The 22,333-nt window shown below is 44.9% G+C and overlaps 1 protein-coding gene across 3 annotated transcripts in view; it reads right to left on the bottom strand.

Annotated features, from left to right (window-relative positions):
- DRC11 (dynein regulatory complex subunit 11) overlaps positions 1-22,333 on the bottom strand; it is a 179,043-nt gene that overhangs the window by 91,327 nt on the left and 65,383 nt on the right. For all 3 annotated transcript variants that reach the window (XM_081491109.1, XM_081491108.1, XM_081491110.1), the window contains exons 7-8: positions 13,807-13,891; positions 4,383-4,505 (exon numbers count right to left, since the gene is read on the bottom strand). In XM_081491109.1, coding sequence (XP_081347235.1) covers positions 4,383-4,505; positions 13,807-13,891 — 208 coding nt within the window. The remainder of the gene's footprint in view (positions 1-4,382; positions 4,506-13,806; positions 13,892-22,333) is intronic.

The raw sequence follows: 22,333 nt of genomic DNA on the forward strand, positions 1-22,333 counted from the left end.
ACCATCAGTCCGGCTCCCCCTCCGTCAGCCCGGTTCCCCTCTGTCCACTCCGGCTCCCCCTCTGTCAGCCCGGCTTCCCCTCCGTCAGCCCAGCTCCCCCTCCGTCAGCCCGGCTCCCCTCTGTCCACTCCGGCTCCCCCTCCGTCAGTCCGGCTCCCCCTCCGTCAGTCCGGCTCCCCCTCCGTCAGCCCGGCTCCCCTCTGTCCACTCCAGCTCCCCCTCCGTCAGCCCAGCTCCCCCTCCGTCAGCCCGGCTCCCCTCTGTCCACTCCGGCTCCCCCTCCGTCAGCCCAGGTCCCCCTCCATCAGCCCGGCTCCCCTCCGTCAGTCCACCTCCCCTCCGTCAGTCCGGCTCCCCCTCCGTCAGTCCGGCTCCCCCTCCGTCAGCCCGGCTCCCCCTCCGTCAGTCCACCTCCCCTCTGTCCACTCCAGCTCCCCCTCCGTCAGCCCAGCACCCCCTCCGTCAGTCCGGCACCCCCTCCGTCAGTCCGGCTCCCCCTCCGTCAGCCCAGGTCCCCCTCCATCAGCCCGGCTCCCCTCCGTCAGTCCACCTCCCCTCTGTCAGCCCAGCACCCTCTCCGTCAGTCGGGCTCCCCCTCTGCCTTGTTTAGTTCCCTTTCTAACCAGAGCTGCTTCTCTCCCTCCCTGCCTTTCGGGGGATGTTCTGAATAAACCACCCTCACAGCTTCCCTCTCAGTGTTTCCAGGGAACTCCACCTAAAGGACCAGTTACTGCCCTATTGATCTGCCTGTATCCCCCAAATTCTAACTCATTCTAAAAAAAAAAAAAAAACAACCAAAAAGAGAGCTCAATTGATACAGTTAATTTTTAAAATCCTCCCCCACTTGGCAAGATAATTTTGAAGCAGTGCCTAATAGGGAACAGGGACTATTGGAAGAATTTCAATTTTATTCTAAGCATCTCTTCTTCTAAATATGCATGGATGAGTTTGACACTTGCAAATTAAAATTCGCTGTTAGTGAAGCTTGTTCCATAAAAATCTGAAATTATCAGCTACACAATCTGGTCTTTGTTGAGTGACACTATTTTATTAACTAGCTATTAAACAGTCACTTAATGATGAATGGTTTTGGACAAAAAAAGAGAAGTTTGAGTACATCAGCATTTATGATGTAGTTGCATATGATGGGGATAATCCTTCAGAATTACTTAGACATGAATTTATATGAAAAGTACAGGTCTACAAAGTGATAATGTGATTATTAAAATAGGAAATGTTAATCTCTAAGAAGCCTTGGCACGTTTAAATGATGTTGGTATATTTCTTAGGGATCGGATTATATTTTCCACTGACTTTAAAAAATCTTATCCTGAAATCATTCCTAAAGCATCAGGAAGCATGCCTGAGACCAGCTATTCAAATCTTTATGTGCAAATCAGCATTTTGACCTATAGATAAAGATACCTATTATTATTCATCCTGTTTAGAGGGTAAAAGGCAGGAGACAGAGGCAACTAGCTTTGTTGAACTCACACAGGTGTGAACTCATCCCTAACCACAGGGGCAGAGCTGTACGCTTATTCTTTAGAGTATTGTTCTAACACTTGACCATCTATCAATTGCCAGCCCCACATATATAGTCAGAAGACTTGGCAAAGATCTCAGATAAAAACATCTGAATGTTTCAGCGAATCTCTATAAAAGGAAAATAGACCCTTTCCAAAATATCACACCGGTAACAAGGTTTAAAGCTTTAAGCTCTGTAAGTCCATGAGATAAGGCGATAGCTGGTCCCGTAGGTGGGGGTTCCCTGGAAACAAGACGGAGGACGAGCGGGTGGTTTATTGGGAACGTCCCTCACAAGGGAGGGAGAGAGAGCAGCAGCCCTGGGCAGAGGGGAAGCTGAACTGGGATGCAATGGTTAAGAGATTGGTAGTTGATCCCACAGGGCATCCGGGAGCCAGGAGAACCCTTCAGAGTTGTCCTGGGCAGTGAGGGGCTGGATCTCTGTACCCTAACTTATCTTTTTTTTTTTTTTAAAGATGATTCTATTTCTTCATTTTATTCATTAATTTTTGGCAGCACCTCACCGCCTGTGGGATCTTAGTTCCCTAGCCAGGGATCAGACCTGTGCCCCCTGCAGTGGAAACACAGATTCTTAAACCACAAGACCACCAGAGACCTCCCTAAGGTGACTATCCTTGAAGGCAGCTGCCCTGTGTGGGGTGGGTAACCTCACTTCAAGCACCCGCCTCACACCCTGAACAGTTGCTGGGGAGGGACTGGGTGTGAGGGGTCAGCACCCCATCCTGTAGCTGCGGATGGAGCCCCTTGGTCCTGAGGGGGCGTCGCAGGGGCTGCGTGTTTTCAGCATCCACTTCAGTGGAGAGTGCGGAGACCAAAGAGAGGAGGGAGGGGGGTCTTTCTTCTTTCGTCCACTCAGCGAACAACAGAGGACCACGGTTAGAGAGGGACAGGGCAGTGGGGGCAGCTTCGAGATTCCTGTTCATCGCGTGCAGGGGGCGAGTCCATGTTGGCCATGATCAAGCCCAGGAATTTTATTTATTTATTTGCCAACAAAGGCCCATCTAGTCAAGGCTATGGTTTTTCCAGTAGTCATGTATGGATGTGAGAGTTGGACTATAAAGAAAGCTGAGCGCCGAAGAACTGATGCTTCTGAAGTGTGGTGTTGGAGAAGACTATAGAGAGTCCCTTGGACTGCAAGGAGATCCAACCAGTCCATCCTAAAGGAGATCAGTCCTGGGTGTTCATTGGAAGGACTGATGTTGAAGCTGAAACTCCAATACTTTGGCCACCTGATGGGAAGAGCTGACTCATTGGAAAAGACCCTGATGTTGGGAAAGATTGAGGGCAGGAGGAGAGGGGGATAACAGAGGATGAGATGGCTGGATGGCATCATCGACCCGATGGACATGAGTTTGGGTGGACTCTGGGAGTTGGTGATGGACAGGGAGGCCTGGCGGTTCATGGGGTCGCAAAGAGTTGGACATGACTGAGCGATGGAACCGAACTGATTGGCTTAGTTGGGTCTTCACTGCTGGGCTTTCTCTAGCTGTGGCGAGTAGGGGCTACTTTTCACTGCCCTGTGCAGGCTTCTCACTGTGGTGGCTTCTCCTGTTGCAGAGAATGGTCTCTAGGTGGGGAGGGCTCAGTAGTTGTGGAGCACGGGTTTAATTGCCCCGCAGCATGTGGGATCCTCTGGTATCCGGGATCAAACCACACCCCCTGCATTGGTAGGTGGACTCCCAACCACTGAGCCACCAGGGAAGCCCCACTCTGAGGAATTCTGAACAAAATGTCAGCTCTTATCACCATCGCGATACCTTGCATTTTCGTGGACTTCGGGTATTCCCGTTTGATACTCTCCATCACTCCCTCTCCCTTGCTCACAACTTTGGCCTCCTGGGTCTAGTCACTCCTTGATGACACACCCGGTCCTGTTTCTCTCTCACCGTGATGCCTCCAGAGTTCCCAGGCGCCATCCACCACACCCAGCGAGCTGCCTCCCCCATGGAGAAATTCGAGAGTCTGACGGCCAGGGGGAACCCGGCTCTGGGAATACCAGGAGTGTGGCCATGGCCACCTGAGCTAGAGGTGGCTCTCTGCTTCTGGACAGAGTCACGGAGGGACATAACCTTTCAGGATCCACTCTGATTTAGGTCGGGCTTTTGGTCAGCTGTGACGTAGTATCTGTCTGGGCAAAAGGCTACAGCACACACATTCAGGTTTTCGGATGGTGCTACTTTCCAGCTGGAATTCTATTTCGCAAAGAAGGAGTCTATGTTGGAGAGAACCACCAAGCTGGCAGGGGCCTCTCCATGTACTTGGGGGTAAAGAGCCCTCCAATCGTGCCCAGGACCTGGCACCTGCCTGCCCACCCACTGCCCACAACCCCACCACACAGGGCAGGCCTGGCCCGCAGTGACTCTGAACTTTGCTTTCCTTTGGGTATTAAGAAACAAGTCCTGTTAAAAACAGGTCTGAGATGTCAACGTGAAGTTATAAATGGAATGAATACGCTTTGGTGGAAGTAGACAGGATTGTTTTGACTCTGTAGTGGTCACTTGGTTTGCCAAGAAATTTTCCTTATCTCTACCCTTGAGAAAAGATGGGTGGGATCATCTGTCTCGAGGAATGAGCATCCAGAGTGATCACATATGTGACTAATGTGAGGTATCTGAGCTGTTGAAACCACTCCTCAGCCTAATAGGTATTTACAAGTCATAGGAAAGATGACAGCTGACTGTCGACCAACATTTAAAAACAACCGAAAAACAGCTGGGGGACAGCATGGTTTCCAAGGAAATGAGTGACTGTAGTCTCAACAGACTTGAGATGATTCCAAGGATTCAAACAAAAAAGGAAAAAAGAAAACTCGCCGTTTATAAAACTCCAAATACCTTCTTTTTTTCCTTTGTTTCTTTCGTTTCCTTCTCTTTTTTTTCTTTTTTCTGTTTCTTTTCCTTTTCCTTCTTTTTGGTTTTCTCCTCTTCTTCTTGGCTTGCAATAATACCGTCAATAACCTGCAAAAAACCAAAATTGTCACAGCACTTTAAGAGAGTCGGATCAAGACGAGCATTCTCTTTCCCGTCCGGAAGGAAGTGTTTGCATGGGTCTGTGTTCCTTCTCTGCTCGGCTCCGAACCCTGCAGACCCAGCCTCCTGGCCTCTCCCCTCTGCCTGCCATCTGCCTCTGGGTGGATTCATCAGCAGAGGCAGCAGTGGGGTCTCAGACGGCAGTTGGAAAGAGAGGCTGGACATTTCTGAATCCAGTTCCTTGCCAGTTCAGAGCTGCTCTGACTCCCAGGGTTCCCATCGACACCGGGGTGGGGGGGGTGGGGGGGGGTCTCGGTTTCATCAGCATCTCAGCTGCAGCCTGCTCCGGCCACACCTCTTCCCCAAATCCCAGCCGAGAGCTCCTGTGTTCCTTGCCTAGACTCCATACATTTCCTCTCGGAGCTGGTTTCTTTCACCTCTGATTTAATTTGTATTTCCTACAAAAACCCACTTATTCTCCTAAAATTTAAAATATTGGTTAGGAACTTCCCCAGTGGTCCAGTGGTTAAGACTCCAAGCTTCCAGTGCAGGGGGCCCTGGTTGGAGAACTCAGATCCCACATACAGAGCAGCATGGCCAAAAAATAAATAAATAAATAAAATAAAATAAATAAAATAACAATAAGACAATAAAATAATTTTTAAAGAATACAATGTTGATTAAAAATACCTAGTACACACAGGATTAGCATCATTGGAGAATTAGTGGAAGTTTGTAAAAAAACCACATGTGCTAAGTCGCTTCAGTCGTGTCCGACTCTTTGCGACCCCATGGACTGCAGCCCGCCACGCTCCTCCGTCCATGGGATTCTCCGGGCAAGAGTACTGGAGTGGGTTGCCATTTCCTTCTCCAGGGGATCTTCCTGATCCAGGGATCGAACCTGAGTCTCTTGCATCTCCTGCATTGGCAGGCAGGTTCTTTACCACTAGCGCCATCTGGGAAGGCAAAAAACCCCCACATGATTCCATTCAATATGATAAACATTCACTGAGCGCTCACTTGCTGTGACTTCTGGGAGGCAGAACGGTGACCCTGACGGGACACATACCCTGGCGGACCCTCGGGCTTTGCTCATCACTGATCACGGGACTGAGATAAGTGGCAGCGCCTCTGAGAGACTCAGTTTCCTTCGCTTTAAAATGAAATCAACACTTCCATCCTGAGTACTTACAATCACCAGGCATGGTTTTAAGAGCTTCACAAAGCTGAGCTCATTTATTGCTGAGCACGTTTACTGGGAGCTGTAATCGACCTGCTTTATCAATGAGGGGACTGGAGCACAGAGCACTCAGCCTCATGCTCAAGGACACACAACTAGTAAGTGGCTTGAGCTGGGATTCAAACAGGCGCCAATCGGGATGACCTGCATAATGTAGAAAGTAAAGAGGCAAGATGCCGAACCATAGGTATACATTCATCCTTCAGTGTGAAATGCAACTAGTTAAACAGACGAAAAAATAATACTTCACTGTTTCAGGATACGTACATATGCAGTTACAAGTGTAAGAGATGTGGAAACAATGGAAACAGTGGCAGACTTTATTTTCTTGGGCTCCAAAATCACTGCAGGTGGTGACTGCAGCCATGAAATTCAAAGACGCTTGCTCCTTGGAAGAAAAGCTATGACAAACCTAGACAGCATATTAAAAAGCAGAGACATTACTTTGCCAACAAAGGTCTGTCTAGTCAAAACAATGGTTTTTCCAGTAGTCATGTATGGATGTGAGAGTTGGACCATAAAGAAAACTGAGCACCAAAGAACTGATGCTTCTGAAGTGTGGTGTTGGAGAAGACTCTTCAGAGTCCCTTGGACTGCAAGGAGATCCAACCAGTCCATCCTAAAGGAAATCAGTCCTCAATATTCATTGGAAGGACTGATGCTGAGTTGAAACTCGAATACTTTGGCCATCTGATGTGAAGAACTGACTCATTGGAAAAGACCCTGATTCTGGGAAAGATTGACGGCAGGAGGAGAAGGGGACGACAGAGGATGAGATGGTTGGAAGGCATCACTGACTCAATGAACATGAGTTTGAGCAAGCTCTGGGAGTTGGTGATGGACAGAGAGGCCTGTCATGCTGCAGTCCATGGGGTTGCAAAGAGTCGGACACAACTGAGCCACTGAACTGAACTGAAAGTGTAAGAAATGTAAGAGAATGACACACACCAAATTTGGTCCAGTGGTTACTTTTGGAGAGCAAATAAAAAAGGGCTAATATTGGACTTCCTTGGTGGTCCAGTGGTCCAGTGGTTAAGACTCTGCCTGCCCATGCAGGAGACACTGCTCCCTGATGTGGGAAGATCCCACATGCCGCAGGGCAAATAGGTCCATGCGCCCCAACTACTGGGGCTCATGCTCTCTAGAGCCCGTGCTCCACAACAAGAGAAGCCACCGCAATGAGAACCCCATGCACCACAACCTCAGTGTAGCTCTGGCTCACCCGCCGAAACTAGAGAAAAGCCCGAGCAGCAGTGAAGACCCAGTGCAGCCAAGTGAATCACTGGCGGCTCAGTGGTAAAGAATTCGCTTGCAATGCAGGAGATGTGGGTTCGATCCCTGCATTGGAGAGATCCCCTAGAGAAGGAAATGGCAACCTATTTCCAGTATTCTTGCCTGGAGAATCCCATGGACAGAGGAGCCTGGAGGGCTATAGTCCATGGTGTCACAGAAGAGTCGGACACGATTTAGTGACTAAACAATGCTAAATAAATAAATAAAATTTAAAAAGGGCTAATATCATTTTACCCCTAGTGTGCCATGCTAAAGCATTCTCCTGGGATCAAGTGTACACTGATTATGCCTTAGTGTGAGTTACTGAAATGCTGAGGTTTATTTTCTAATATTGCATTTTTGAATTCATAGCTATCTTGTTTTTAGGAGCTTAATTCACACCTTTAAAAGTGTTCATAGCAGCTTTATCATGAACAAAGTAGGATATTCAGGCAGCACCTGGACTTAAAAAAAACTGTAGTCCCGTGTCCAAGTCCACACCCTCTTGAGGCTCACCCACCTCCCGAGGCTCTAGTGAAGATCCTGGGTAGGGGAGGCTCAGTGAGGTGGTGTAGGGTGGTGAGAGGTGACGTATGTGTTGTGTACACTATTTGGTAATAAAAGGGTGTCTTTAGACAGGATTGAAAGTCCCTTGTTGTCAGAATAGCAATATTTTCCTTGGGGGTCAGACTCTCCTCAACTCATAGAACCAAACCATGGCTACCAGGACCTTCATGCTCTGGTGCACTTATGGCAAATGGACATGTTTAGGCCTTTGGAAGTTTGGAAACTTTCAGAAACACATATAGCATATATGTATAAAATACATAATATAAATACACGTATCTGAAAAGAGGATAAAATCCTTATTGTGAAGCAATACAATTCAGTGCATCAATTGTTTGTTTCACCTAGATCCTACCCGGTTTATTATTTTCAAAAGATAAAATATTAACACCATCCACACTTCAGAAATTACGAACAAGCATGTAGTGAAACGTTTCCTCACCATTCTCCTCCCAATGGAAGTCAAGGTTATCTCCAATCTTTTGCTATTACCTGCAAAGCTGCCAGGGATCAACGCGTGCAAATGTCATCTTGTAAGTGTGTGAGCATATCTTGTGGATAATTCCTAGGAGGAGAAACGCTGGATCACATGCATGTACAAGACTGTCAAACTGCCCCCACCGGGTTGTGCTAATTCACACTTCTGCCAGCGACACGGGAGACTTCGCGCTTCCCCACATGCTCACTGATACAGCGCTTGTGTTTGCCAGCTGAACGGGTGAAAAACAGCATGTCATCGTAGTTGTTTCGGTTTTACTATAGGTGCCAATGCTGAATTTATTTGGCTTGTGCTCTTCAACTATAGTAAAATCTCCCAGAATTAGAGATGCACTTTAGTGCCTGTAAAGTCAGCCATCGTGTTTGGAAAATCGAGGGGTCTGAATCTGGCTTGCTGCCTGTTTTCTTTCTGAAGATATAGGCCCAATTTTATTGAGGCATACTTTACATTCTTTACATTTACCCATTCCGTGTGGACAAGTCAATCATTTTTAGTGAGTTTATTGCATCGTGCAACCATCACCGTAAAGCAGTTTTAACGCATTGCATCATTCCACTAAGATTCCCTTCTGTCCCTTAATTGTTTCCCTCTCCTGCCCTTCTTCTCCAGCACTAATCTGCTTTCTGCTTCCATGGATTTACTCCTTTTGGACATTTCCTATAAACGGAATCATATACTATGTGGTCTCTCGTGTCTGGCTTCTTTCATGGTTCATCAAGCTTTTGAAGTCCACCCAAGTTGTGTTGTTGTTGTTCAGTTGCTAAGTCTTGTCCAGCTCTTTGCAACCCCATGGACTGCAGCACGCCAGGTTTCCCTGTCCTTCATTATCTCCTGGAGCTTGCTCAGATTCATGTCCACTGAGCCGGTGACTCCATCCAACCATGTCATCCTCTGCACTCCCTTTCCTTTGGCTTCTTCCTTTTGTTTGTTCCTTGTTTATTGCTGAGTATCATTCCATTGCATGGCTATTCCACATCTCACTGACCCATTCACCAACTGATGGAAATTTAGGTTGTTTCAAACATTTGGCTATTATGAGCAATGCTCCTACAAATATTTATGTACATTTATTTTTGTGTGTGGACATACGTTTTCATTCCTCTTGGATAAAGTCTTAAAAGTGGAACAGAACTGCTGAGTTATTTGGTAAATTTGTATTTAACTTTTAAGAAACTGACAACTGGTTTTCCAAAGTGGATGCACCATTTTATGTCCCCTGCGATATAGGAGGATTCCTTCTTCTTGACATCCTCAACATTTGTTACCATCTTTTATTATTAGTACATCATCCTAGTGTTATGAAATGGTACCTCACTGTAGTTTCAATTTTCATCTTCCTAATGACAAGTGGTGTTGAGCATCTTTCAATGTGCTTATTAGCCATTTATCTATATTGCTTTATGAACTGTCTTTTTGAGTCTTTTGCCCATTTTTTTATTAGATTGCTTGTCTTATTACTGAGATGTAAAAGAGTTCTTTGCACATTTTGGATACGGATCCTTTATCAGGTGTACATTTTCAGTTATCATCTCCCTGTCTGTTCTTGTTTTTGCATTTTCTTAATGGTGTCTTTGGAAGCCCAAAAGTTTTGAATTTTGATGAGGTTCAATCTATCAGTTTTGTCTGTCAGTATGGCTTTAATCTGCATTTCCTTTATATGTGTGGGGTTGATTGTCTTTTCATATGTTGAACATCTTTTATTATGTTTCAAATCCATTCAGATTTTCATTTCTGAGAACTGTTTGTTCATATCTTTTGGCTTTAAAAATATTGGGTTACTGAGTTTTTTTCTTATAGAGCTATAGAAGCTCTTTATATACTAGAAAAATAATCTCTTATTTGTGATACTCATTACAAATAATTCTTGCAGTGTGTCATCTGTCATTTGACTTTACTTGGAGTCAGTTTTGCCATGGAGGTTAAAAATACTTTTTAATGTAGTTTAAGTTATCTTTTTTTCTTCTATGACTCCCGGGTCGTGCAAAGAGGTAAAAAGGTCTTTTCCACTCTGAGGTTATGACATATTTCTTTGTTGGCTGCTTTTAGTTCTTTTGTGTTTTTGTTTTGTTTGACAATTTAAATCTTTGATCCATTTGGAATCATTCTGGGGTAAAGTATAAAGAGACAGAGATTTAATTTTCTTCTTTTCCAGTTGACAACCTGGTTATTATAATCCCATTCATTAAATAGTCCTTTTGCTTTTCTTATACAAGAAGGATGACAGGCTTCTTTATTATATACTAAATTTCCACATGTATTTGGATATATTTCTTGATTTTCTGTTCTTTTTCATCTAATCATCTGCTTGTACCAATGAGCTCTTAAAAACATGTTTTAATATCTGGCAGGGCTGGCTCCTCCTCATTACCCTTCATTCTCAGAATTTTACTAGTTATTCCTGGTTATTTACTTTCTGCCCTAAATTTAAAATCAAATTAGTCACCCTCTGCATGCCCTGACTCCCTACTCCAAGAAAATGCTATTGGTATTTTTATTTGGATTGTATTATATGTATAAACGATGTTTGGGGGAGCTGAGGTATTTATAACATTGAACACTCCTACCTAAGAACACAATATGCTTTTCCATCTGCTCAATTTCATTTTTCAGAACGTTTTAAGCTTTATTTACACATATCACACACTCATTATTAACTTTATTCCTGAATGTTTTATCATTGTGTCATTGTTGCTGTTGTAAATCGACTCTTCTTATATTTTCTAAATGTAGCTGCTGTTTGAACATACAAAAGCTTTCTCTTCCTGCATATTAATCTTGTAACTCCTCATCTTCTCATGTTGTTTAAGGTTTTTTTCAGTTTATTCTTTTTGCTTTTCTAAGTACAGAACATATCTGCAAAAAATGATTGTTTTCCCTCTTCCATTCCAATTTATCACCCTATGTTCTTTCTCTTGCCTAAGAGCGTTCAGTAGAGCCTGTTCATCAATGGTGATGATGGCTATCCTTGCATTTTTCATGACATCAGTGTGTTTCTTGTGAATTTCTTTAAGCGTGATATTAACTTGTGAACTAAGAAATATTTTGTCATGTTAAAGAAGTATCCATGTATTCCATTTTTGTCTTGTTTTCTAACATCAAGGATGGGAGTTGAATCTGTAAAATGCCTTTCAGTACCCACAGTGATGAGCTTATGGTTTTCCCTTTTGGATCTCTCTAGATAATGCAATGTATTCACAGACATCCAAAACACAACCACAATGGCATTCTGGAATAAATACCACTTGGCTGTGGTGTTTTGCTAATATTTCACTTTGAATTTTTGAATTAATACTCAAAAGTACGACTGATCTGAGGTTCTATTTGTATTCCATCTTTTGGGGGATTTGGCATCAATGCGATTATACTCACTTCCTAGAAAGTCTTTTATTGTTTTGTTGTTTTACAAGTATAAATGACTACACACATGCATGCTATAATGATCATGCTTGGTCTATCTTTTCAGCTTCCTCCCCTTCCCCTTTCTCCTTCTAGATTCCCCTCCTCCTCCTCACTCTTCATTAGTAACAACTGCTAAGACTCCCTGAACAATTTCAGAGGGCCAAACTCTGTTCCAAGTACATTACGGGTATCATCTCATCTAATGATTCCTCAGTCCAGGGAGGCAGGTCTCTGCATCCCCAGACAAGAAAGCTGAGACACAGAGGGTTAGACCCTTGCCTAAGGCTGCAGACCCAGTGGAACTCTGATTCTTCACCACAAGGCTGCTGTTCAGGAGATGAGCTGCCTCTCTTGCAGAGGCGGGAGACCCAGGTTTGATCCTCTGCTGGTCTCCTCTGCGGGAGACCCAGGTTTGATCCCTGGGTCGGGAAGATCCTCTGCCATTGCTCATCTGCCTTTTTAAAAAATGTTTGTTGATTTATCTGGCCATGCTGGGTCTTAGGTGACCTGGGATCTTTAGCTGAGGCATGAGCACTCGACTAGCTGCGGCAGGTGGGGTCTAGTTCCCTGACCAGGGATTGAACCCCGGGTCCCCTGCACGCCAAGCTCTTAGCTGTTAGCCACTGGACTACCAGGGAAGTCCCTCACCTGCCTTCTAATGTCATGTGGCCCCCATTGCTTGTGTATTAATTCTAGTGTATTAACCAGACATCCTCAGTCTTCTTTTGCTTTTAGTCTGACTGGACATTAACTCTCCTTTCGAGAGTTTCCGATGGACAGGTTAGACATTCCACCAACATTCCTAATTCTGTAACTGTTACCTTTCTAACCTGACATGGAACATGTCTGGCTGCCTGCCAGGGGCTTTCAGGACACAACCTGTGCCGGGTAATTTAGCCAGAGGGACAAGACCTAAACACGTAAGAAAGTGAAATAACAGCACATCAAAATGACAGTGACTCTAGGCAGGGCTTGATGAACTGCCACCAGGGCTGGTTATTAAGCGGGGAGGAGGGCAGGAGGGTAGAGAGAAGGCTTTGGCAGCTGACGCTGGCTTCTGACAGGGCTCTGGGAGAGGAGAGCTTCCTCCTGACCCCGAGGGCTCAGGCAGAGGAGCAGAGGGAGCCAGGGACGCTGACCGTAGGGTCGGCAGTATCGACGAGATCTCACCCACAGCATGGCTTTTCCCATTGCTTAGTTAGCGCTTCACGGCACTTAACTAATTACCTAACTAACAAACACTGGGCTTCCCTGGTGACTCAAACGGTAAAGAATCTGCCCGCAATGCGGGAGACCCAGGTTTGATCCCTGGGTCGGGAAGATCCTCTGGAGAAGGGCATGGCAACCCACTCCAGTATTCTTGCCTGGAGAATCCCATGGACAGAGGAGCCTGGCGGGTTGCAGCCCATGGGGTTGAAAAGAGTTGGTCACGACTGAGCAACTAACACAACACACACATTAGCCGGGTTTCTTCTTTATCAGTGCTGTGAACAGTGAGGACGAGAACAGCTATTTCAGTTATCTATGGCAAGTGTCAGCAAATCGTATCACATGGGTCAAATGTAGCCTGCTGCCCATGTTCGTAAATAAAGTTTTGTTAGAACACAGCCATTCCTATTCATTTACATACTGTCTGCGCTTTCAGCTTATAACCGCAGAGTTACTTACTATTTATCTGCTAATGGAAAAAGTTTGCTGTTCCCCTATGGCAAGTTCCCTATGGCAACTTGTTTTCTTATTTCCTTAGTATAAATTCCTTAAATAGCATTTATGGGTCAAAAGGCCATACTTAATAAACATTTTGATATTTACTCATTCCACAGCCCTCAAAAAACGTCATGCTAATTTCTGTATCCAGCTACAATGTTCAGGAGTGACTTTTCCCCACATGTTTACCCACTCCAATTATTATCACAATTTAAAAATTTTAGCAACCTGATAGGTGGAAGGAGATAGAGTAACATTGCTTTATATTTAAGTCTCTTTCCCAGAGAGTTTTAAAAAATTAATATTTTTAAATAAGTTAATATTTTTTGCCTTCTTTTCTACCGAGGTGTTCGGGTCCTACGCTCATCACTTACTAGAAGATGAGAATCACGTGTTGTCACATAGCCTTCAAAGACAAGAGGAAGCATGAATTTCATTTTAAAAAGTTTGAAAGTACATTAAATGATGAACATCAAAAGTATTTCCGTGTAAACATCTGCAGGGGAATAGCCAAGACCTAATAACCCTGCAAACTCATTAACTCTAAAGTTTAAGGGATTGCAATTATGATATAGCTACATTTTATTTCTCAAGCATATTTGTACCTGTTGCGGGGTCTTGTTGGAAAAAATAATAGCGGAACCTCCTTCTTCTTCATTAGGATAGTCAGGAAAAGTGCCCGTTAAGTTCCTGAGGAGGAAAAAAAAAGGCAGGGTAAACCTCCAGGAGCGCAGCCCTCTCTGCTGCGTCCCCACGAGCTGGCTCTGCTCAAGCTCACCGAAATGAGTGATGGGTATTAGGATGGGGCTCCCTGCCAGTTGCTGGCGGGACACACAGTCTCTAAGGAGCAGAAGGACCTGGTGACATTCAGAAGCAGGTTTCTCTCCTCAAAGCCAGTCAGACCACTGAGTCAGACCTCTCTCCTTAAAGCACATTGTACTCTTCTGCCTTTTTAAAAGATTTGTTGCAATACTCCATGCTTGTGTTAAGAATGATGACAGAAGCACAGATTATTTCTTCCTGTTTAAAATGTAGGATAAACACAGGATTTTGAAATAAAACAGAAACATGGCATTGTTCAAATTACAGACTTGGTACTAGTGCATGAAATAGGCATGCATGCTTTAGATTTCAGTGAGTCTAAGCAACTATTTATTTTTAAAATTCTTGGCTGCACCCTGCATCAGGAGGGATCTTAGTTCCCTGAACGGAGATCAAACCTGCACCCCTGCATTGGAAGGCGGAGCCTCAACCACTGGACCACCTGCCTGCACCCCTGCATTGGAAGCCTCAGCCTTAACCACTGGACGCCAGGGAAGTCCCACTCTTGACGCTCTTGATAATTTTTGATGATCCCCAAAGCTTTTGTTTATGTGAGTTCTAGCTATTGATAGTTACTATATTAGGTATTAAAACTGCAACCTTTCTAAAATATGCATTTTCATTAAAAACAACAATAATAAACCCATCAGGTATTCACAAAAGTAACATTTTTAATGAAGAATATATTTCCCAGAAGAAAAAAATCAGAAGAGTGTTAGTGTTCTAGCTCAGTGGAACTTAGCGGGATGCTTATATATGCTTCTGTATTCAATCTGCTGCAATATGTTGTGTTGGGTGAAGTATAGAAAGAAAATCTGGCCTCACACGGATGCGTAATTAGAAAAGAGGGGAAAGTTTTTAATAGCCTTTTAGATAGCTGTGAATATTCTGCTTTGATTCCACACCACAGCTTGATGAGCGGTAGCTTCCTAAAGGCTGGTGGTGATGCAGAATCTGAAACCTTATCAAGAACTTTGCCTTCCCTGCTACATTAAAAGTCATGTGTCTTGTGCACTGAACAGATCTTTCACTTAAACATGACTCTGTAACATCAGATCTTGATCATTTCAAAACTAATGGTCCACTAACTTATACGGATCTTCCCAAAGCTGATATACATTGTATAGTGTCTTATGTGGGTCTTCCCAAAGCTGATATACATCATATAGTATCAAAAATCACAGTCATCAATAACTCCTAGACAGCATATTAAAAAGCAGAGACATCACTCTGCTGACAAAGGTGCATATAGTCAAAGCTATGGTTTTTCCAGTAGTTGTGTACAGATGTGTGAGCTGGACCATAAAGAAGGCTGAGTGCCGAAGAATTGACGTTTTTGAAATGCGGTATTGGAGAAGACTCTTGAGAGTCCCTGCGACAGCAAAGAGATCAAACCAGTAAATCCTAAAGGAAATCAACCCTGAATATCCAGTGGAAGTACTGATGCTGAAGCTCCAAAACTTTGGCCACCTGATGTGAAGACCTGACTCATTGGAAAAAACCCTGATGCTGGGAAAGATTGAAGGCAGGAGGAGAAGGGGATGACAGAGGATGAGGTGGTTGGGTGGCATCACCGACTCAACGGACATGAGTTTGAGGAAGCTCTGGGAGATGGTGATGAACAGGGAAGTCTGGCGTGCTGCAGTCCATGGGGTCGCAAAGAGTCAGACACAACTGGACGACTGAACAACAACTCCATCAATCTCAGACTCTAAAGCTAAGCAATGGGAAGCTCTCAGACTCACAGAGATGACTACAAGGTTTCCAAACTTGTAATTTTTGCTAGAAAGCTTGGATTTTATTATTAGCAACAAATACCCTCAGTTGTTTTCCTTCAGGCTTACTTGGTTCTTTTTTGAGAAAGTGTCTCCTGCAAACCTGAGTCTGAACAGCCAGAGTGTCAGGGAAAAATGAGGTTCCATACAAAGGGCTCGCTCAGTCTGAAACTGGACAGGTGGCAGGTGCCCACCCTGAATGGCCTTCACAGTTTGGGGTGCAGCAGAAGGCAGTCACTCACCTCCAGGTCCCTCAAGTACAATATTGAAAAGCTACGTATTCAAGGGTTAAGTCCTACAATTATTTTCTACTGTGTCCTCAAGCATATTGTTAAATGGACTTTTTAAAACGGTAGGTGCATGGCAGCGAGGATCTAGATGAACTGGGGCCATTGCCTTGGGTCAAGGTCAACACCCAGCAGCTCCCTAACCATCCACCCCCACCCCAGTGCTTTGGCCCCTATCCCTTCTACAGATTGCCCCCCAAACACCTTAGGACAGCTTCATCCCTATCTACATAAAATCTCTCACATCTCTCGAACCTTTCCTGGGGGCTCACTCAGTTGGCATGTGACTCAGCTCCTCAGCGTGGCTTTGAAAGTAACTGGACACAATGCAGTGTGCGGATGGTGGGGGATGTCTGCGGACAAATGAATCACCCTTGGGCATGGTGGGTGATCACCCACCATGTTCAGTTCAGTTCAGTCGCTCAGTCATGTCCAACTCTTTGTGACCCCATGGACTGCAGGCCTCCCTGTCCCTCGCCATCTCCCAGAGTTTGCCCAAGTTCATGTCCATTGTATCAGTGATGCCATGCAGCCATCTCATCCTCTGATACCCTCTCCTCCTCCTGCCTTCAATCTTTCCCAGCATCAGGGTCTTTTTCAATGAGTCGGCTCTTCACATTGGGTGGCCAAAGTACTGGAGTTTCAGCTTCAGCATCAGTCCTTCCAATGAATATTCAGGGTTGATTTCCTTTAGGGTTGACTGGTTTGATTTCCCTGCTGTCCAAGGGACGCTCAAGAGTCTTCTCCAGCAACACAGCTTGAAGGCATCAATTCTTTGGCGTTCTGCCTTCTTTATGGTCCAGCTCTTACAACTGTACTTGACTGGTGGAAAGACCACAGCCTTGACTATATGGAACTTTGTTGGCAAAGTGATGTCTTTGCTTTTCAACACAATTTCTAGGTTTGTCATAGTTTTCCTGCCAAGAAGCAATCATCTCCTGATTTCAAAGCTGCAGTCACCATCTGCAAAATTATTATGTGGTAAAGATACTGACTTGGTAAATGGCGGTTATTTACATCACAGCTTCCCTCAATTATAGTTTAAACCTTAGTTTCGCAGACATTTATCTCCAACTTTCATTGTTTTGCTGATTTTCAAAGTTGCTGTGCAGTGAGTGCTAGAACCTGCCACTGCTGTACGGCTGCCTGCCACCTCCCCACTCCACACCCCTCCCACCCCCACCAACCGATTTCCATTTGCTCTCAAATTGCTGCAACAGGCAAGGCTGAAGCAGGTTCTGCAAATGGGCATCCAAACCGCCAGATGGACCAAGTGATGCAGAAAATGGAACTCATCACATGGCTGCATGAAAAGTAACCTGAACTACAGACGTTTCACCCAGATCGACAGAACAGGAGAAACAAGAGGTGAGAATCATCCAAACACACAGAGGCTGAGAAATGGACGTGGGACTTGATCAGACAGGGCTCACCAGCTCTTTGTGAGCTCTTAGCATTTCTTCACCTCCGAGCAAACGCTGGCACATCTCACGGGGATTACGGTGGGGGGCAGTTCTTAAGTCAGTCAGTCGTGGCCGACTCTGTGAGACTCCATGGGCTGCAGCCCCCCAGGCTCCTCTGTCCATGGAATTTTCCAGGCAAGAGCGCTGGAGTGGGTTACCATTTCCTCCTCCAGGGGATCTTCCCCCACCCAAGGATCAAACCTGCAGTCTCCTGCATTAGCAGGCAGATTCTTTACCACTAGCGCCACCTGGGAAGCCCCATGAGGATTAATTAAATCAACAACTCAATTTTCTGGAACAATATTTATTTGTATTAAGTTAATTTCCAAAATATACACTTTCAGGTATTCATTAAATCTACTCCCTAAAAAGTACTTGGGAAGAGCGGTTCTCCTGGATTCCCTTACTCTCCTGCTCTCCACCTGGGTGCCCCTTCCCAATAAAGTCTTTTGCTTTGTCAATTAAAAAATGAAATTAAAAACTAAAAATTAAAAATAGGAAAATTTGAATAGGAACTCTGAATATGAAATATATTTATAAAACTTTAGATTTATCAACAAACTAGAGATGGTTGAATATTTCTCACAATCAAAAGATACCTCCCCAGCATGAAACCTGGATCACCCCTGGAAAATTATGAAACAAAGAAGCTGAGAAGCCACCCAGGCCCCTCGCCATGTCCAGAGAATTAGCCTTCTAAGTGATGATGCCTGCCAGCTGCTCCAGCATTGGAAAGCTCCAGTAATCTGACATTTCTTCCAGCTTCCTTGATTGCTGCCAACCTTAGTTCTTGACTCAGAAAGCATCACCTGCATGTTGCATAGGCAAAATTACCTAGCATAATGGCCTCCGAGTCTTAGGCTCTTGAGTGGGACTTGCACCATCTCCTCCCTGAATGGGCTTCCAGGCAGGGTTCACAATGACTCTGAATCCACAGCCATCCATCGTTTGATCCCATACTGCTCGCGCTCAAGTTTCTCCCCAACCCCAATCCAAACTCTTGGTCCACGACTGGGCTTTCAATGTCTATTTGGCCCTGAAGATATGACATTTGTCCTGCACATCTCAGAGCCTAAGAGAATAGCCCCTGCCTGAGGCATCGCGGAAGCGGGTCCCCACTGGCCAACAGACCTGCCCCCTCCTCATCTTACACAGGGAGGTGGGAGGTAGCCCCCATTTTATTTTGTACTAGTGGTGTCTGTCTGGCATTTGCATGACTCAGACCATCTTGCTGCCATCTCCTCTGTTGTTGTTTAGTTGCTAGGTCATGTCCAACTCTTTTTGACACCAGTACGCTGCCAGGCTCCTCTGTCCATGGTATTTCTCAGGCAGGAACACTGGAGTGGGTTGCCATTTCCTTCTCCAGGGGATCTTCCCAACTCAGGGATCGAACCTGCGTCTCCTGCTTGGCAGGTGGATTCTTTACTGCTGAGCCACCTGGGAAGCCCTGTCATTTCCTTACTGTGCCTGAAAATGGCTTCACGGTCTGGAGGCAGAAGCCAGGGCTGAGGCAGAGTGACTCTCCTCACTCAGACGGCGAGGGGCTGGCCTGGCCCATCCGGAATGGCTGAGCATCAGAACTCACAGCAATTCAGGTGACCTCACTGACACCTCACAGGCATCTCTGAGCAGCAGCGACCTCTTCTCGGAAGTCAGATGTTCTGCACAGGATGCTGATGGCTCATTATTTTAAATGGGAGGACATAAAATTCGGTGTAACTACAACCCCCTGCCCCAGCCAATTATTCTGGGGTGAGGTGGGGGTGCTGATGCTGGAAGTCCACAGAGAACAGCCCCAGTCCCATCCTGGAAAGAACAGAATTCAAATACAGACCGGCCAAGCAGTTCTGAGCCCCTGTACTCTGTTTCACCGGTCTCACCCATGCATTAGCATTCCTCCTCCTCGGATGCTTCGTTTAGACCAGTTTGGGTGTAAAATGGAAGCCCGACTTGAATTTGTATTTCTTTAGCTGTACTGACGTTGATTGACACTTGGCTACATGCTAGGTGTATTTGTGTAGCTGTCTCCTTGGTGGCTCAGTGGTAAAGGATCTGCCTGCAGTGCAGGAGACCCAGGTTTGATCCCTGGGTCAGGAAGATCCCCTGGAGGAGGGCATGGCAACCCACATCAGTATTCTTGCCTGGAGAATCCCATGGACAGAGGAGCCTGGAGGGCTACAGTCCATGGGGCTGCGAAGATTCGGACAGGACTGAGCGAGTGAGCACTCCTTATCTCTTGGGCTCACTTGTTAAGTAGAAATGATCATCGCTTGTGTGTTTGCTGCATGCAGGTTTACACAGCATTTCCACAGACGCCATTCACAAATTGTTTCTCATTTCATCCTTACAGAAGTTCTGTGAGATGAGCCCTTCTCTCCACTTTGCAAAGGAGGAAACTGGAAAATATGAGAGTTTATATGACTCTTCCAAAGGCAAACAATTCCTTCCTTCTGGGAACAGCCAAGATTCTAACCTTGGGCTTCTGCCTAGACGCCCAGGAGCCCCCCACTAACCACAGTCACTTACTGGCTTTGCCAAAAATCCTTACACAATGGATTGCTTAAGTCTTCAGCTATCAAGTTTGCATTATAAACCTTCCACATGTGGGCTTCCCTAGTGGCTCAGACGGTAAGGAACCTGCCTGCCAATGCAGGAGATATAAGAGAATTGGGTTCAAGCCCCGGGTTGGGAAGATCCCCCGGAGTATAAAATGGCAACCCAGTCCAGTATTCTTGCCTGGAGATTTCTATGGACAGAAAAGCCTGGCGGGCTACAGTCCATGGGGTCACAGAGAGTCAGACACGACTGAGCACTCAGGCGTGCACTTTCACGTGCATGCACCTTTCACATGTACACAACATTTAACCCAACAATTCCACTATGGGGAATCCTTACTGAAATAAAAGCAGAGATATTAACACTTTGTGATGCATTATCGTACTAGCAAAAGCTGTAAAAAATAAAAACTGTAATAAGAAACTGCAAATAGTCACCCAATCGTAACTGTGGTAAAGCCCCAGTGTGGAATCCAGCATGGGACTAAACGTCACCTGCTCCGCTTTAGCTCTTCACCATCAGCGCTGAATAAATAAATACTCAGGTGGATGAACACATTCAGTTCTCATGAAGGTGACTGGGCTCTGTGTGAACAGGTGTTGTTGTTTCGTCACTAAGTTGTGTCTGACTCTTTGCGACCCCATGGGCTGTAGCCCAGGCTCCCCTGTCTGTGGAATTTTCTAGACAAGAATACTGGAGTGGGTTGGCATTTCCTCCCCCAGGGGATCTTCCTGACCCAGGGATCGAACCCACGTCTTCTGCATTGGCAGGCGGGGTCTTTACCCCTGAGCCACCAGGGAAGTGCTAAGTGAACAGAGGGGATGCTAAAGACAGAATATGAAGGGGAAAAACTGGGCTGGGGATCGATCTCTGTGATCGAAATAAAAGGGGACAGGACTTGTTCAGTCACTAAGTCGTGTTCTGACTCTTTGCGACCCATGGATTGCAGCAGGCCAGGCCTCCCTCTCTCTCACTATCTCCTGGAGTTTGCCCAGGTTCATGTCCACTGAACTGGTGATGGTTTGAGGGCATCACCGATTCAATGCAGACAGGAGAGCATCAAACAAGTGTGTGTTTATGTTTGCAGGTGCAGGGGAAGGCAAGCAGTGTTCATCTGGATTAGCTAAGAGGGAGGGTCTGGAGGGAGGAGACCATGATTTTTTTTCTGTGTATATTTCAGTATTATTTTACTTGTTATGGCAAATAGGAATCATGCTTATAATTAAATAAAACTATAAAGTAAAACAATTTATAATAAAAAATAAATTTTATTTTTGGCTAGCTTCCTTTTTGTCTTATTTTAGGGTTCGATTATTATATAGACCCTGTAATTTTAACAGTGGAAAAAATTTTTGTTTCTGTAGTTGGAAAATTGTGACCTTTCTCCAGGGAAGTTACATCCTCTGTTCTGTTTTTTACTGCTTGTTGGCTTTAGCAATTAAGGCAATCTAGTTATTGCGAGTGTATTTTTTCCATTCCTATTACTTTTTAAACTTAATGTATCATACGCTATTTATTTCCATCTATGTTTGTCAGTTCTGAGGCTCTTCTTTATGTCACTGATTTATCCTTGTACTTTTACATTAGTGTAATGCATTTACCTTATTTTTCTTTATAATATTCTTGAAAACACAGTGCCATTTGTCCTTCCTTATTGTTATTTCCTGATTTTAATCTTAATGACTTCAATAATTATGTTTTCAAGTTCAATAAATAATCCTGTTGGGATTTTAATTGAAACTGTGTCCTGTCTATAAATTACCCAGAGCAGTGGCATCATCTTTCCATTTAACCAGAAACAGAGCACATCTCACCATTTATTCAAGTCTTTTAAAATTTCTTCAGCATTTGTAGATGTCTTAAACTTCTTAAACTTTCATATCTCTCTCTTTCACATTTAGTCTATCATTGACTTTTAAAAAAATACGTTTTTCTACTTTCTTAAAAATATCCTTCTTTCCTTTTGATGTCAATATACTGATAAAAATTTATACTCTGGCACTAATTATTAGGCCTGGAGTAGGAAACGGCAGACAACTCATTTCAGTATTCTTGCCTGGAAATTCCATGGATGGAGGAGCCTGGCGGGCTACAGTCCATGGGGTCCCAAACAGCTGGACATGACCAAGCAACTGAGCATGCGGGCGCTAGTTATTAGGGGACGAGAGCATCCATATTCCCCTTTCCCTTCGTGGGACAGCCCGTAGTGTTTCCTCGTTAGGTGCATAG

This window comes from Giraffa tippelskirchi, chromosome 5, assembly GCF_054371585.1.
Source record: "Giraffa tippelskirchi isolate mGirTip1 chromosome 5, T2T-mGirTip1v1.2.pri, whole genome shotgun sequence".
Lineage (NCBI taxonomy): Eukaryota > Metazoa > Chordata > Mammalia > Artiodactyla > Giraffidae > Giraffa > Giraffa tippelskirchi.